This window comes from Bacillus rossius, chromosome 1 (genome assembly GCF_032445375.1).
Source record: "Bacillus rossius redtenbacheri isolate Brsri chromosome 1, Brsri_v3, whole genome shotgun sequence".
Lineage (NCBI taxonomy): Eukaryota > Metazoa > Arthropoda > Insecta > Phasmatodea > Bacillidae > Bacillus > Bacillus rossius.
The window spans coordinates 179,279,758-179,298,535 of record NC_086330.1 but is presented as its reverse complement, the minus strand read 5'-3'; the positions used below and the strand labels follow the sequence as shown (position 1 = coordinate 179,298,535).

The following is an 18,778-nucleotide window of genomic DNA, read 5'->3' as shown; positions in this document are numbered from 1 at the left end:
TCGCGCCAGGGTTGACCTCATTACGTTAATTTCTGATCTGATAAGTTAATAAGAGTACATATTTAATGATGCTAAATTCTTATATTAATTATAAAGGCTGAATTAAGGTCATTTGCCCCTTCTATGAATTGAAAGTTATTATATTTAAGAATTATTATGTTTGAATGTTTTACGTCACACCAGCGACTGTTCGTCTCTTGTCAGATTGCTCTGGTGGGGTTAATGACGCAACACAAGGTTTGAATAATTATGTCATAAGGTCTGGTTGATTGATTCAGGCAGAAGGCCGCCAGGGGAACACTCACACACGTATTGCTGTAGTTACACACGTGAGTGCCCGGGCACTCCTACGTCGCACTTCCGTCAACCGACTTTAAATTACTACGTAATATAGTTTAATAATTAGTGTTTGTTTTTATAACGTGGTTGATTGAAGTCTGTTTATTTGGGGGAGGTCGGGTTCTACCTTAGTTGTTGGTGGCTCGCCTGACTCGGGTGGGCCATGGCTAGGGGCGCGTTCCGTTAGCGGGGTGAATACTGGCGGTTGCAGGTCGGGCTTTAGGGTGGCCTTCGGTCGGACGACGTCAGAGTTAGTGGTGTTATTTCTACACATTAGTGAGAAATGTTGCCAATAACAATACAACATTATTTATTATATAAATTAACATTTAATTGAAAAAAAAAGCTTATCTTCTTTACAATTGTAGTTTGATTGCAGATTGATAAATTATTTGTTCTTTTATTGTGCTTTATGCTGGCTTACAGACCGAGCTTGAACTCCTGAGTCCAGAACTACTTAAAGTGGTACGAAGCAACGAGCAATAATAATTTAATTTGTTACCTGATATACACATATTTTATCTAAGTTCTTCCAATGTAATAAGCAATATTTATTAACCAAAAACATTTTTAAAAAGCTTTTTAAAAATCTTTGATTGTATTTTTATGTAACAATGACGTAAAGTTGTATTGTTTCAAGTTATATTATAAACTTTTAAATTTCATAATAGTTCTGTAATTATTACTGTTTATAGTTTTTAAATTGTAACTTGGTAGTTTTGTTAAACATTAAAATAATTAGGAAATTGGTTTGTAAGGCAAAGCCAATCAAATATGAGCAAGTGTACAAACATTGATGACGTATTCTACTTGTGACGTTTTTTAATTCCACGTTGGAATGGAAGTCGGTGTGGTCAAGTTGTGGTGAATTTAGATTGCGACTGTTTTATTGGGGTGGGATAAAAAAAATATTGGGAACGCCGCAGTGTTTATTTAATCAATGCTTTTGTTGTTTTCAACTTAGCTGGTCAGACAATTATTTCTGTCTTTCCAGTTGACAGATTGTGCCCGTCATACGGGGTTGAAAAAGCTTAAGAAAATGTTTTATCTTGGTAAACATTTATAAAATGTATTAAAATCGGATTAAATTGCAAAGGGTTTTATATCTGGTACATTTAGGTGCACGGGATGTAATGAGCTATTGAAATTCATTCTGATTTGATATAACGGGTCTGCTGTGAATTAAATAGAACAAGATGTCTGTGTCCAATGATCCAAGTTTAATGGACTTTATGTTAGACCGGGAAGATTTATTTGGTTCGAACTTCCTTGAACGAGATCCATTGTATACTGGTGCAAAACTGGATCAAAAGGATATGTTAAATGTAAGTAGGCCGTCATTCCTGGCCTATATGCAAGAATGAGTTATTGTAAGACGAACATTAGGTCGGTGTTGTAACGGTGATTTTAAGTTTTAACAACTTTAAATATGCAGTAGGTAATACTTGGATATTACGGCTTTTTAGAACGCAAAGAAAAAAACTAGGTAAACACGATTTTCACACACTACTTTTCCCTAAATTTACTCAGAATGGATGGTTTCGTAATTCCATATAATAGTGTATGAAAAGATTACTTTTTTATATCTTACAATACCTGTTCTTTTACTCTGCTGCCCCCATTCATTGTTTACTAGCACAACGTAATATGTTTTCCATATATTTGAAACGTTCTGAATTAACCCTGAAAGGAAGGTTTCTTAATTCCTACTATTTTGTGAAAAAATAGTTTACAGCTTACATTACAATACCCACGTATTCATGCTATCGCTGGCATTTTTTACCCGTATGGGTTTTTTAAAAACATTTTTGGATTAGGTAGGTACTTTAGTTAATGTGGATGTTTTAATAATGAAATTTATGTAACAACTGTATTGCAATTGTAATACAGATAAAATAAGGTATTTTTAATGCTTATATATTGTGTTCGTTGTTTTATTAGAATAAATTATTGCATTACAAAATGTTGTTACATTGCTTTTAAAGTACCTACTTACTATTTTGAGTCATGTAATGGTCAAGTCTATTCAAAGGCAAAAATTTGAATAGAATTGTTAACGTTCGTTTTCTGTGAGGAATAAGTGCTGTGCCCTGAAGTAGCTGCCACATTGAATTTTGCAGTATTTCCAAGGAATTCTTTGATTACAGTCATCATATATTCTGTCGTTGATATGGCTGGTGTTTCATGTATCTCAGTTTTTCCCTGGATCTTGAAGGCTTGATCATGATGGCATGATCCTGCACATGAAAAAAATTGTAAAATAAGAAAGAATTATGATTTTAGTATGAAAAAAATCCTTTTTATTTGACTTTTGATCAGAATTAATTACTATATGGCAATTTTTTTTAAGTACAGCATACTGAATTAAAATAGCAAGCATCATGTATTGCAGGATCATGCCCTTAGGATCAAGCCTTTAGGATACAGGTCTAAACTTCAATATATGAAACGGAAGAATTAGCATATTTTTAATTCTCCATAGTTGGTAACTGTTGTGCCAAACAGAGAGAGACACATTGCGGGTAAACAATGAATGACGGCAGTATGAAAACACAGGTAGTGTAATGTAAACTTTAAACTGTTATTTTTCACATACAGTAGGCATTAAGAAACCATCCCTTCAGGGTAACTTTAGGGACTTTGTAGTGTGTGAAAACCATGTTTTCTGATTTTATATATTCCATTCTAAAAAGCCTCAATATCCGAGTATTACCATTTAGTATAATGGTTAAATGGTTTTTGGTGTATGGTGTGGAGTGGTAAAATGCAACCTTTCACCATATGAGAATTTGAGGTTAGGATAAAAATTGATGTTTACATATAATTTAAGGATTGTGGTCAATAACACAGGTTAGCAAAAATTTTTTTAAAAAGTTTTTTTGTTAAATGGTTAATATTTGTTTTAATTGTCTTAAAAGTAATAGAAAACGGAATTCATATGATATATACCACGTCACGTTTATCAGATTTAAATGATATAGTATTTGAATAGGAAAAATAACAAAACAAAAATTTAATAATATGAATGAGAATCATTTTAGAATATTTTATTAAGTTTTATTGATTCTATAGCTATTAAAATACAACATTAAGGTATACATGAAGAAAACAATAATGTTTTCTTTTTGAAACAAAGCTGCGTTTTGTTGGTTTTCGTTTATGATTTTTTATTTCATCTCTGTGTATCATTCAGCAATAGTCCGCCATTATATTAACGTCCCAACGGCCCTGATATCTTCTTTCCATCTCTTTTATGTCCTGATGAAACTGTTAACCTTGTTCTTCACTGTAGTCGCCTAGATTTTTTGGAAAACAATCAATGTGAGACTTCAAAAAATTAATTTTCAGACTCATATTACAGCCAAAATTTTTATAGGCATTTAACATTTCCTGGACAATATTTTTATACGCAGGAACTTTTGTATTGCCTAGAAACTTAGATACAACATTTTTAAAGCCATGCCAGGCATTTCGTTCCAAGGTTATCACTTTTTCAAATTGTGTATCCCTAATCAGTTCCCTGATATCAGGTCCCGTAAATATTCCCTCTTTCAACTTCGCTTCAGATAAGCTAGGGATACATGAACAAAGATACTTGAAAGTATTTCCATCTTGCGGTAATGCCTTAAGAACTGTTTGATCAAACCAAGTTAGATGTGAAGTGGTGGAAGCAATATTTTTTCGGGATCCATCAAGCTCGGATTGATGACATTTTTTACTCCAACTTTCAATTCCATTCTAATTTTCCCATCAGATTTTTTCCAATGTAAATTTCTTGCTCTACTGCCCCATTCACAAATATAACAGGGGAATTTTGTGTAGCCTTGCTGTTGACCAAGAAACATGCATATGATTTTTAAGTCACCGCAAACTAACCATTTGTGTTCAGTGTATTTTATTTTCTCCAAAACATTTTTCAAGTTTTCGTAAGTTTCTTTAAGATAAACTGAATGAGTTACAGGTATCGATGCAAATTTATTGCCGATATGCAAAAGGACAGCCTTTAAGCTTTTTTTGAAGAATCTATAAAGAGTCGCCATTCTTGTGTATTGTATTCAATATTGAATTTTTGTATTAAACTGCCAATATCACAGCAAAATACTACATTTTCCTCTTCATAAAATACTCCACAAATTCTTGTTCTCTGCTTTGATACCAGTAAAATGTAGTTGCAGCATCTAATAAATTGTTTTCTTTTAGTCGAGAACCCAGAAGTTCTGCAGCGTCCTTAGTTAATCCAAGATCCCGTACCAAATCATTCAGTTCTTGCTGTTTTAAAGGTCGAGGGTCATTTGTAGGGTGAAAAATTTCACCACTGCTTTGCAGATGATCACTTTGTTCTGAGTTTTGTGAGAAAGGTGTTTCGAAGCTGTTAGTGTTAGTAGGTACTGGTATGGGTTATTCGGGTCCATGTGGAACTGGCTTTGTTACAGACGAATTATCAGGATACACAATTTTGGTGCGGTTTTTAGAATTATATCCTGTTACATTGGTCAAACAAAAATAACAATCATCTGTATGATTTTTTTGTTCCTGCCACAACATAGGAATACCGAATGACAATGATTTTGATTTACCGTAAGTCCACCGTCTTAACACTTAAACACGTAGCCGGCATACTGTATGCGGAACCCACTGTTTCTCTTGGTAACATAACCTCGATCCGAAGTAAGCGTAATAAGCATTTTTTATAAAGTCTGTTATTTTTAATCTTTGCTTAACTATTGGGTAAATCTGTATTGTACGGATTAGCGCCAAAAAAAATCGTACAAATATGAAATAACTTTCATTATATGCTATCTTACGTCCTCTTTTCAGAACCGCCTGCGGAGATTAAAAATTCCAATTACTTTTGGAGATATCGAATTTTTTAATATTCATTTTTTGGCAATTTTTTTAAAAAAAAAATTTAAAAATCCGAAAATACCTTTATTCTGTGCTCTTTAACTTCCTCTTTTCATTAAACCCGGCGGAGATCAGAAATTCCAAATACTTTAGGAGATATTGAATTTTTTAATTTTCATGTTGTGCACTGATGCGGCGTTTAGCGGGAAGCCTACGATCACACATCTTTCTGGACATACCCGAATACTCACGTTGGCAAGCCTTCTTTTCTTAAAATTAACAAGAAGTAATTAAAAATACTTTAAAATATTGTAGATGGTTGGTTATATTAGGTAAGTATAGCTACATTAAAAAAACTGTAAAATCATTTTATGGTTGCTTAGCAAATAACATTTTAATTTGTAGCTATCCAGCGCTAGGAAACCTTTTACATGATTTCACAGTATTTTTAATGTAGCTATCCTAACCAAATCAACCATCCACAATGTTTTGAAGTATTTATAATGTAGCTAACAACCTAATTGACCATTAGTTTTCATGAGTTGCATATTTATTTACAATAAACAAAAAAAAAAAAACGAAGATGCACGATCGGGCGTTTGCCTCTCGTCTCGTCTGTTGAAAGAAGGCTTGCCGACGTGAGTATTCGGGTATGTCCAGAAGGATGAGTGAATCGTAGGCTTCCCGCGTTCACCATTGTTGCTTGTTTACAAGTATTATTATTTATTTTTTTCGCGACGTAGTTGAACGACTACATCATGTAAAAAGAAAATTACGTGAGTTCCTACTGTTCATCGTTTTTCCCGGTTTGTTAGGTCAGGTCAGCTACATTATAAATACTTTAAAACTAAACAACCATTAAAATTAATTTTTATTATTTTTAATGTCCCGTTTTGTTAGGTCAGGTCAGTTACATTATAAATACTTAAAACTATACAAGTAAAATTAATTGATATTATTTTTAATTTCCGTTTATTTTGAAGTATTTATCATGTAACTAACCTTACCTAATGGAAAATTTCTGTTATTTAGGCATTAACGCACACACGGCAAAATATAAAATGGTGTCTGTTGAATGAATACATAGGGCTTGTATTGCAAAATAAGAACGGCGATATCTCCAAAAGTAATTGGAATTTTTAATCTCCGCAGGCAGTTTTGAAAAGAGGACGTAAAAGAGCATATAATGAAAGTTATTTCATATTTGTACGATTTTTTTTGGCGCTAATCCGTACAATACAGATTTACCAACTATTGTATATTGTCTGCAAATATAGCAAAATACATCCGAGGAGCCATAGCTACAGATTTAGTAAAACAAACTTTTATTACACTTTTTTATTTTGCAGTTTATACCACTATGATTAGTCATAGACTACATAAAACTTTTTTTGATACTTTTTCTCACAGGGGAAAGGCAGGTTAGAAACAATAGACTATAGGATGGTCATCATAGAGTATAGAATAGAAATATAGATCATGGAATCAATTTTGTAAAAAAAAAAAAAAACGAACTTACCGATCTAACCAACTACATATGTATTTATCTATTTGCAAAAAGAAAGTGATGTGATACGTTAAAACAAAGTTTATATTTGCTATATACAGACCAACATCTACATGTTTGTGACAAATTTATTTAAAAAACTTTTTCATCGCAGACCTGTGTAATTGACTAGATAAATATCTAAGAGAGATGCATATAAAGCAAATGAAAATAAAAAAATGCAGTTTTTTTACTTAACCCAATAGCATTATTGCAGTTAGCGATTTGAAGGTGTTTTTAGGGTTCATTAGGTTAGTTCATTAAAAAATACTATAAAATCATGTGAACCATTGGTTAGCTTAGGTCAGCTAAATTACGTATACATAACGTATTAAATATGGTTTCATTAATATGTGGCTTATATATACACCTATCCCTCACTTAGCACGACTAATTCGTTCCTAAAAATGCTCGTGGTGTTCGAAATCGCGTATTGTGAATCATTAGTTTTCATAAATAGCAAGGCTAATTTATTTAATGTGTTCCAAATTTGTGTTGGAAAATATTCTTCACGTAATATAAATGCGTTGAATAACACTCAACTATAATAATGTCACACAATTTATCTTAAATGCCTCCCATCGCACTTTGAAAAATACGACACAGCGTAACGGAAGATACTTACGTGGTTATGTACTTTATCATCAGTCTGCTGGCTGACTCACCCGCCTGGGTGTGACCTTCAACTCACGTCACGTACTTTTCCAAACCATCCTTTACTGACAGTGAAACCGATACTACTGTCCGGATGATTAAATTTTAATTTTTCTAAAAATAAAGTGCTTATTCATGTGTCACCACCTGGTTCACACAAATCCTGTCAGGCCAATGATTATTTTTTTCATTGCAACATTCATTTAACAACCTTTTCCACGTGAATCGTCTGTTATATAAACTTTTGGTAAGAGTCCTTATTTCGTATGATTGTGCACACAGTTGACATGCTTAAAACTAAAGTGTGACCGACATAACAGTGGCCTTCATGACAATCTTTGCGCCGTAATACTTCTAGTTATGTCTAAAATACTTGAACATGATGCATAATGAGTGATCAAGCACGTATAGTTACCGGTAGCTGAATGGGCAGACATTGCTTTTGTTTGAGTGAATTCCCTGCCACTAGCTAGACTGAGTTCACGGCCCAGTTTGTGGCCAGGTGACAATGGTACGGCACGGCGGCATACATGTGGACGTTAAAACATTTGGTCCTTTATGCTCCATAGTCACAATTTAACTTGCCATAGCTGATGTTTGTACAACATCCGATAGCGTAGACAAACCTGCGCGCACATCTCTTCCCCCTTTGTTTGGTTAACTGTATCCCACAGCACATCTTTTGTTTATAGAAGTAGAAACAGACTTAGTGGCGTCGTGCTCGACTTTTTTGTTTTTGCCTGCCGAGATTTCATGCTGACTGAAATTTACAGACGTGCTATTGAAGACTGGGGCAGTAAAATTCACATTGCGCAATCTGAAGACGTGCTAAGTGAGGTGGTGTACCAACATATCTGTTTTCAAAAATCTTCAACATATGTGAAGATTTAACCTTAATAATATAACTAAACATTTGGCAACACTGAAATACGAAGAACCATTTAATAACCCACCTTCCCAACAACTTACAACCACTCACAGCAACCACGTGTCAAATGACATGCGAACATCTTGTTCCAAGTATTCAGCATGGCAAATTCATGTCCTATGGGCATGCTACTGGAAAATAATTCCATCTCAGGTAATGATATAATACAATTACAGTTTTCCCATTTTATAAAATAATTTTAATAGTGCCAAAGTTAAGATAAAGTTAATTTTCAAATTTTATTAGCTTTTTTTGGGATGTACCCCTTGCCTAGATAGTTATTGAATAATTGTTTGAGAAAGCTTGTCTCAGATTTATTATAGCTCTTGAGAGGAAGCATATAAAGTTTGTTCTACTCGCAATCTCTTTTGCCCCCTAGGAGTAGTAATATTTAGGTTCAAATGAACCTCAGTCAGAAAGCATTTGTAACACTCTTCTAGGCAAAGATAACTTTATTTTTTTCAAACTTGCCACTAAAGCAGATGTCTTTGAAAAACACATTTGTAAACTAAGATTTATCTAAAGATAAAACTGCTAAATTAATAAAATTAAGAATAATGTAATGGAAAAGTTAATTGAAATAAATGTTGAAAACCATACAATGGCTGAAAATAAGGTATACTAATCATGTTTAAGCTGCTGCAAGTAGGCAAAAATGTCAGCTGCTTACACTCCTCTCATATTTCAGGAAGCAAATTAATTAATATACATTATTTCTCTTAATTACTTTTTTTTTAACTTCCTTTTCATGATAAATTTTGCAAAGGTTTACTGCTTACACTCCTCTCATATTTCAGGAAGCAAATTAATTAATATGTATACATAATTTCTCTTAATTACTTTTTTTTTTAACTTCCTTTTCATGATAAATTTTGCAAAGGTTTACTTACAGCTACTTATTTTTAAAATTTTGTATATAATTTTTCAACCGTATAATTTACCATGATTTCATAGCTTTTTAAAACTATTAGGTTTTCAAGAATTCAGTGAGATTCGAAAACCCACTTAACCAGAAGTTCAAAAAACTTATTATGCTGTTAAAATGTTTTAACTGCAACTTACCAAAAAAATTTATCTTTAGTGATACGACGATACTGTATGATCATTTGGCCTTTGCGAAAGTGTAACAGTAATCTACAGAAAAGCTCATGAGAATAATACATTTTTGAAGAAACAGGAACCCTCACACTGAAAATAGACAAAAAATTCACCTATTTTGGAGCCAGTATTAATCTTTTTTATGGCATTGTTCATAAGCTAACATTGGCTGCAAATATATAGACTAAACCTTGAATTCAGTCAAGTCTTAAAGTAATTGTACAATATCACAAAAATTTTCTTGATAACACTAACTGAACACCACTATAAAACACCATTAAAAACAACATAATTACAAACTGAATCAAAATTTATTTCCTCTCTTTATACTGTTTGAAGGATTGGAGAATTTAGACACTGCTAGTGGGTATGAGTAACAATGTCAACCTCAAACCATTTAGCAAAGTAGTTCAGAAATAGAACTGGAAAATAATTAAAAGTGTTCATAAAAGTTGGTATATATTTAAATAATTAAATAAAAGTTTAATGGTACAGTCAGTACCATCACTGTAATAAATAACAAAAACTTAAATCAACTACATATATGAACTTCATTACTTATAAAATTCAAACACCTAGTCGGCAGTTATTGCATGATCTCCCTAGTTATCAAAAGTGTTTATGGGATATATCAAGCATTTGCAGAAAGTGCTGCGAATATTAAGCTTTACATCCATGTACGTACAAAGTATTAAATACAAATAAGTAAAAAATACGAAGTATTAAATATGATGTAATCGTGATGCAGAAAAAAAATTATTTTTTGGTTAATTCATAATTTTTAATTCTTCAATGGAACAGAGCCTCTTGTTTTAGAGTATGAAAAAAAAAAATTATTTTAACTTAAATTCACAATACACAATAATTCTTTAAAACATACAATACTGGAAGGAAAAATTTAGTAATTTTAAGTTATTGTAAAACAAATAACATAATATTGATTTAAAATGAAGAAAAAAAATGCAAAATACCATATTAAAATTATCGGTAAACATAATTGCACGTAAGTTAGCCACTGGAAAATTTTAACTAATATTGACGTCATTTTGAATTTAGGGTTATTTAAGTTATCTTTTTATTTGTCATCTTACAATAGAGGTCGCCTAACATTGGAGTGTGTGTTCTACTCATTTTTTTAGATCCACCATTTATTGGAGATCACATTATATCGAGAGTAGTTGATATTTTAAGAGCATCTAATAAGAGGGATGTTCCAAAAGTAAGTTTTGTAAATTTTTTTCACACAGAAACTTTATTGTCAAAAAACTACACCATGGCATCATGAATGTACACCTTGCACTATTTTTTGACATATTTGCCACAGACATTGAGACATTTGTTGTAGCGTGCAATCAGTTTGAAGAAACCACTCCTTAAAACTCGGTGCCCTGCGATGCAAGGAATTGTCGCACACCCTGCTTCATCTCAGCATTGTGTTGGAAGTGACGTCCCGAGAGTGTGGCTTTCAACGCAGGGATAACAGGGCGACCACGTTGTCAGTACACGTCTGTTTGCCATCGTGATTTGTACGCAAATAACCTCGGGCACGCCGGTCTGCTGCTACTGTCTCTTCTTCGGCGCTCTGCGCATGCGTCGTTCCTCCTCCGCTGACGCTACTTCCGTCTTTGAACTAGCAACGGGTGTGGATTCTTATGGCGATGGTTTGCTTCACCTGGTGTTCCATCTGCTCTTTCAAAAAAAAAAGATGAAACTTACTTTTGGAACGTCCCATGTATATGTAGTCATCCTGCACGACTGGTTGCATATAAGATCTAAAATTTATTATTTTACTTTAATATTGAGTTTTTAAATGCCTTTATTTTTAACTAGTACTGAAGATTCATATAAATTATGGAGTCAAGTTGGTTGACTGGTCATATCACTAGCCTCTCACCAAAGCAATCCAGGTTCAGAGGGGTACATGGTTGGGGAATATCTTCCCCTTTCCTCCCCAACACGAAATTAAAAAAAAATTCATTCCCCAACAAATTGAAAGAATTTGAAAGTGAACAACAGGAAAAGTAGTTCTATCTCCCCCCCCCCCCCCAACCCATAAATGTAATTCGGCGTATGCTCCTTACTCAGTTAGATTCTCGGCAGGATCGAACCCTGGTTTTTTCTTGGGTTTTCTCTCAATATTCCTGTTCCACTTGTCCTTCTACATTGCTTTTCCTCTCATTGTCTCAAGGCAGTAGTGTCGGACAACTGTAATGTTTGCAGAGCGACCTGTGGCAGAACAGCCCTGACGAGTTCTTGGACTCGCTGCTGAAGCTGGACGATCACTCGTTTCTGAGCGAGCAGGAGCTGCTGGCGGGGCCAGGCCCGCTGGACCTGGTCGATGCCTCGGTCCCGCCGAGCACGTGCTCGGACAGCGGGGTGTCGAGCGACCAGCAGCTGGAGCCGGACGAGGAGGAGGAGACGGTCGAGCTGGACACCTCCGTGTACAACCTGCTCGACAATAGCAGTCTCGGGGAGGTCACCATAGAGGACGACCAGGCCGTCGTCAGCATGAGTGAGTGGTCGCGCCCAGCTTGAGTGTTTTCTACAGAACATATCCTTATTTAATGGCTTGTATGATTTCAAAGGGAAATTTTTATGTTAATCGTAGCATATACTAAAGAGCATGGAATAACTTGATGTAATGTTTTGGATCAACCATTTGTATGTAGCCTTCATCTTCAAACAGTTTATTTTTAGTATATCATTTTTTAAATCTATGAAAGTTAAGATTTTCCAAAACCATATACACCTGAGTTTTTCAGGTTTGTTGGGAAACTTTTTTTTATTCAATTAGTGAACGACATACAAAAACAGACTTCATGCAAATTGTTAATCAAAAACTATACTACATGATTTCATGCATAAAAAGATTTTTTAAGTAGAAAAAACTGTTTATAAACAAATATGTTTATATTATGAATTTTTTTAAAATCTTATTCAAAAACACAAAATATTAGAAGCAAAGTAATGTAGGATTTAATGCTTCACTTTGTAGCATTGCCCTTCATAGCAGTATCTCTTCCCACCTGGGGATCCTGGCTCCAGCCAAGGAGACTTGCAGTTTATTCATGCGATACAAGATCATTACAAAATCTATGGGGTTGGTTTACTGGAGCAGGCAATAAATAAAAGAAATTAAAGACTTCACATAATTTCCAGGAATGAAGTATTTTCCCTGATAAGTCCAAATAAAAAGTACTGCAATTACCTAGCTTGAAGATAAACACCAGCATCAACATGACCAAGACACATACATGCTAACACAAATATGCACCATACTTTCATATTCATTCCTGAAAATACTAATTTTTGAAAGCAAAAAGTATTTAGTCCTTGGGCCAGACTTAATGGTTTGGCCGACAGCCACCTAATGAATAGGCATTTTACACAGTAACACAGCTGACGGTTCAGTTTTCTGTCAATGACGCTACTTTATTCAAGTTGTAAATCAGAAATTCCTATTAACGTTTGTAAAATTGCTAGAGGAAGTTTTTAAAAATCAGTTTAGTAGAATAATATTATTTAAACTAGGTAGGCCTACATAACTTTATTCAAACACTAATTTCAAAACTTAATAATCTTTGTGATGTTTGCAATAGAAAATTAACAGCTTCAGTAATTATGGACCATCCAGCTAATTGGAATGCTTTAAAATCCTTCTGAAATAATTTACTTAAGATATAAAGTAAAAAAAAAATAATTTGTCATAATGTGTTGGTAGTAATAATAGGTATAAGTCTGTGCTTGGTAAATTTTGTTCAACTAAGAACAGGGACAGTCAGCAGCACATCCTTGAATGTCCTATTTCGAACGCACACATGTATGGTATGTATTGTGGCAACATTTAACTAATATCTCTACAACAATTTTATGAATTTCATGACAACTTAAAACTCACTATTTAATTGATTACTTGTCATCGCAATAATGTGGGAGTGGCTTATGAAACCATTTATCGGCACTTTTTATTGTAAGTTAATATTATTTATTGAAGGTTGGAAGATACATAGGTAGTGTTGAAGTTTTTTTTTTTGCTTTTTAAACTAAATTACTCTGTATTTTAAGCATTTATGCAAATAAATTTGTCTGTAAATTAGTATTTTGTAAACTATCCCTCATATTAGGAGATTGTGATAATAGTTATATGTATAAATTATTGTAAAATATGTTTATTTATACAATATAACACTTTAAGAATATTAAGTTATCAGTTAAAGATTAATAATTTTCCACAGATATTGGTTTCAAAGATTATTGCAGTGTTACTTTTTTCACCTCTGTATGATGCTATGATAAATTTTTTTGGTCCTCAAAAGAGTATAAAACATTGGTTCTGTGTTGGATGTAATGCACAAAGTGGGCATTGACCTGGGTACCAGGAAGTGTGCGTGCTCCAGAGTAGAAAGTAGGGCAGTTGAGAAACTGGTTCTGAGAGTGTAGGAGTATGAAAAGTGGAGTGCTTATCTTGAATGTTCGTAGCGAAAGGCAGGATCAGCATCAGTGTATGTTCCCAGCTCGGTTGTGATCTAGCAGCTCATTATCGCCAGACTGATACTACCCGGGTCTTATTTTGTACATGATCAATAATTATTATAATAAGTTTTAATATTTTTTATTTTTACTATTTCTTGATATTTTAAGACCATAAAATAGAATCTTTTGACAATATCAATATATAGTTGTGTGCATCCTGAAGGGAAAAAAAATTATCATTTCGAAGCACAGGAGAAACTATTTTGACCAATGTCACTAATAATCAGGGTTGGAAGAAAAAAAAGTTTTTTTTTTTTTTAAAAAAATCAAACAACTTGGTTTCTTTTTGTTTAAACCAGCTTTTTTTAAATTATGTTAGTTATTTTTGTTTTCAGCATGTTCAAATGAAAGCTATATATAACATCCTGCTTTCTGTTACTCATGTTGAACCAGAAAAGTTATAACATCAAAGAACTGAACTGAAGTCCAGCAAATATGCACTTCTGACTGGGACTTAACCACAGAAAGGGTATTTCCCAACAGGAAGAGTATTTCCCATAGAATGGGTGTTTCCCACAGAATAGGGATTTACAGTACAGTCGGGGATTTTCCTCAGAATAGGAATTTTTTTTAAAATACATTTATTTATTCCTCTTTTATTACATTCTGTCTATAATTTCCTAATTAATTTAATTTTGCAGGAGTATTTAACTGGGTATAATATACAACTTATTCAGATAATTTAAGTGATAAGTTCTTGATAAGTGTATAATTTTTTGTTCCTGTAAATAAAAAAAAAACATTAATGAGCTATATTTGTTGCTACTAATGTGGAATCAGACCTTTTATTAAAAAGTAATTTTTTTTTAAATCACATGGTTTAAACCAGTCAACCTTGCTATTAATAACAAAACATTCCATTTATTATATTGTATATTCAAACACAGCAAAAAAAATTTATGATTAAATGATTTGAGACCTGAAAAAATGGAGATTTTTTCTCAAAAGTGGTGTTTTTTTCTTCACAAAATTCGCAACTAAAGGTGTGGTTATTTTGTTTTTATGTACACTTTTATTTGACTGCATTAAAAAAAATTAAACTTTAACATAACATAAATTCTATTTTGTAATTGTTTTATCTTACCACATTTAAAATGAAAGTGCATAAAAATTCTGACTGTAAGTGTTGAATTTAGTCATCAAAAGACAGCATATTGAACACTTTAACATTGCTTTCTTTCAGGTTCTGCCTTTTGTTTGTGACAGTTAACTTGTAGTGATAAAGTAACCATCAACATTTTTTGAAGATCTACTAACAGCACGCAAGACTGCTAATGCAAACACATTGTTATTTATATTCAGAGAAGTCAGCACTTTCAACATTTCTGTGTGCTTTTCTGTTACAAATCTCTTGCACATCTTCTTTAAGGGCTTCTTAATCCTTGAAAATCTCAAATTGATGAAGTTGGGGAATACAGTGAAACCTCATTAATACAAACCTGAAGGGGAGTAAAATATTTCAGGTCGTAATAACGAGGTTCATATTAATGAGGTTCTTGAGCTAATAGGTAGAATAAGAACTCGATAAGAAATATTGAATTCCTACATGTCAGAGCACTAAAAATGTGGTATATTATTATTGTAATAGAAGACAGATATTGACATGCACACTAACAAAATGAACTTAGAAGCAATTTTAATAGTTTTAATAAAATACACTATAACAGACTGATAATTAGTATACATATACATATGTATGTATTCTTATTTAATATGTTTCCAAAGTTTTGACAAAAATGATTAATATTTACCGTACAGTTAATTGCTGTTGAGTGTATAGCAATTCTTATGCAAAGTATGCAAGATATATTTACATAGGTTTAAAAAAATTATTAATTTTTTTCTGGACACACTTATCTCTGTAAATATCATTTACAGCAGAACATATCTTCTCAAATCCTGCAATCAAGTCAATTGGCACATCACTTGCAGCAAGTACATTTTCCAGTGTACGCAAAGCACTGATTGTGTCACTTTTGCTTGGAAGTTTATGCACTACCTCACCATTGTCGTCATCACCATCATTATCCTGACTTGTACCACCCTCACAAAGTGACTGTACAGCATCAGCCCTTGGTGTTTCCTGTAATCCTCGTGAACCAACAAGATCTTCTGCAGTTAATCTTGCACTGGTGTACATACTGTCATCAATATGAACAAACTCATTGAAGTCATTATCAACTTGCACATGTTCTTTTAACTCTTGCCAATCCTCTAAAGGTTGATCACAGTCAGGTTCTTCAACAGTTTGCTGGCCAAAACCACTTTTTGCAAAGCAATGCACAATTGTCTTTTGGCTGATGCTGTCCCACGACATGGCTATACTGCGGACAGCATCCAAAACTGACCATCTAGGAAGCTCAGTCTTTCCTTTTTCACACTGCCTGATAAGGTATTTCACCAAGCGCTGTCTGTAGTTTCGTTTGAAGCACTGTATTATACCTTGGTCGAGTGGTTGTGTCACACTTGTTGTATTTGGTAGCAAGAAGAGTAAGGTAATGTTTTCCAACTTCATACCATGAGCAGTATGTGTAGCATAGTTGTCCAACAATAACAAAATTTTGCGATTTAGAGTCGCCATTTTCCTGTCCAATTTTAACGACCACAACTGCAAAATTTTTGTGGTGACCCAAGCCTTACTGTTTGCCTCGTAATCTACTGGCAGGGTTTTGCTGCAACATCTTTGAAACATATTGGCTTGGCAGACTTGCCAATAACCAAGGGTCGAAGTTTAGTACTGCCATCTTGATTACAACATAGTAAAACTGTAAGACGAACTTTACTGTGTTTACCGCCATGGCAGTTTTCACCTTTTACGGTTAGAGTTTTATTGGGCAACAGATTGTAAAAAAGCCCTGTTTCATCCATATTAAACACATCATGTGGTGCAAATTTACTTACGATGGTCTGTACTGACTGAAGCCAGTCACTCGTTGCTGTTTGGTCGACAGCTGCAGATTCGCCACAAATGGTTTTTGTGGCCAAATTATGCCTATCTTTGAAGCGTTGAAGCCATCCGTTGCTGCAATGGAAATCATCAATTCTGAGTCGCAGTGCCAGCTGATCAGCCTTTTCTTGGATAATAGGCCCGGAAATTGGAACTCTGGCGGCGCGCATCTGATGAAACCACTCCAGCAGTTTGGCCTCTAATTCGGAATGTTTACCGACGCGCATCCTTTTCTTAGTTTGATTACTACCTTTCCTGACCGCTTCTTCTATTTTATCTGCTTGCTTTAGAATTGTACTTAAGGTTGATTTTGATATACCAAACTCTTCAGAAAGTTCTGTTTTCGTTTTTTCACCCTGACGAACTGAATTTATTATCTTAATTTTCGTCTTCAATGCAATTTCCTTGCGTTTACGTTTTGCCTCCATTTTAATGTGTGTACGTACAAATTCTAAAGTTTAATAAAATTCTCACGAGATAATTCACTTAAACTTTCATTACAACGTACACAAATATTAAACGGGTTAGGCGTAATATATATTTTGATTTTATTGGTCCGGCACAGATTCAGGTATACAAAGGAAGTACAAAATCGAACGTAAATACAATCCCACGTGAAGTTCGATATATCGAATATTGTACAAACGCGAGTGATTGCTGAAAATATTGAACACACGAACGAGTGATTTTGAAAACATAAGAGTTAAAAACACACTTCGGACACTCAGGCGGGGCCGTATCTTTGTGGTAATCTTTGGTTCGTATTAAACGGTAAACATGACTGTTTGTTTATACGGAAGGGAATTGTTATTGTTCACTATACATAATAACGGGAATTTTGTATTAACCAAACAAATCTTCATTGTGTTTAATGGGCATATTTCACGGGGAAATAGTAATAGGTAATATTAACGAGTCGTTCGTAATAAGCGGGATAATATTAACGAGGTTTCACTGTAGTTTTCATTAGTGAAATAACATCTTATTACACACTTACTTAAACACTTATTTAAAGTCCTGAAGACTTGTGCAGAGGGTCATTGTCCAACTTTGTTGCGACTACAGTATTTTGGCTTGGCGTTCACATGTTTGTCACTTGTTCTGTGCTTAGCAACATAATTTTTATCTGATTTATTTCAAACGTAACTCGGCAGTTCAGTATTTACACATTAATGTAATGGCATTGGATGCATAAACACATTCACTTTTAAACTCGTCAGCTTGTTGCTTTGCACTAACCACATTTTTTAGCATTTTTCATGTGGAGCAATTAACGTTTAAGACTGGAAATATTGATAACACGGGCTATGTTAAAACCACAAGCAAGCAGTTATCAAAAAAATAGGTTGGTCGCTGCAGCATAAAAGGTGATCGGAAAGCAAGCATATAAACAGTAGTTAAGAGTGCAGGGATACACGGGAGTGGCTTGTGTAGACGGAAAAGGAGGAGGAGGCTACCTTCACAGCATGAACAGAGAGAGCTCAGACTTCTTGCTTAATCAGGCAATACCGCTGCTGGGCACGCTGCAACTGTACTGTCATCATAGCCATTGCCGACCTCCAAGTCCGACTGCCATATCTGGGCATCGATTTACGGTCCCGAAGAGTATAGCTGAAGAAGAGAGATGAATTCTGCGATGTCTCCATTAGCACTCGCTCTCTCTCCCCCTTTCCATGAATTTCTGAAGTATAATTCCATTATCTATCAACCCTGATATTTCACAGACAGTAAAAAAAAAATCAGGGGTCAAAACAGGCATAAGTAATGCAATTTAGACACAGAGTATGTAGTTTTTCAAATAAGCTCTTCCAGCCCTCCGTCTGGCAGGTTACGATATGGTTATGGTTCTCGGTGTTGTGAGAAGAGGTAGGTACAAAACTGGCACAGT

The 18,778-nt window shown here is 34.0% G+C and overlaps 1 protein-coding gene across 2 annotated transcripts in view; it reads left to right on the top strand.

The window, feature by feature from the left end:
- The first annotated feature begins 988 nt into the window (after positions 1-988).
- Positions 989-18,778, top strand: part of LOC134527135 (cyclic AMP-responsive element-binding protein 3-like protein 4) — a 59,377-nt gene continuing 41,587 nt past the window's right edge. The window contains exons 1-3 of one of the 2 annotated variants that reach the window (XM_063359527.1): positions 1,130-1,664; positions 8,158-8,465; positions 11,631-11,922. In XM_063359527.1, coding sequence (XP_063215597.1) covers positions 8,385-8,465; positions 11,631-11,922 — 373 coding nt within the window. In that variant the 5' untranslated portion in view covers positions 1,130-1,664; positions 8,158-8,384. Of the gene's footprint in view, positions 1,665-8,157; positions 8,466-11,630; positions 11,923-18,778 lie in introns of both variants that reach the window. The other variant, XM_063359528.1, reaches the window with a different exon arrangement.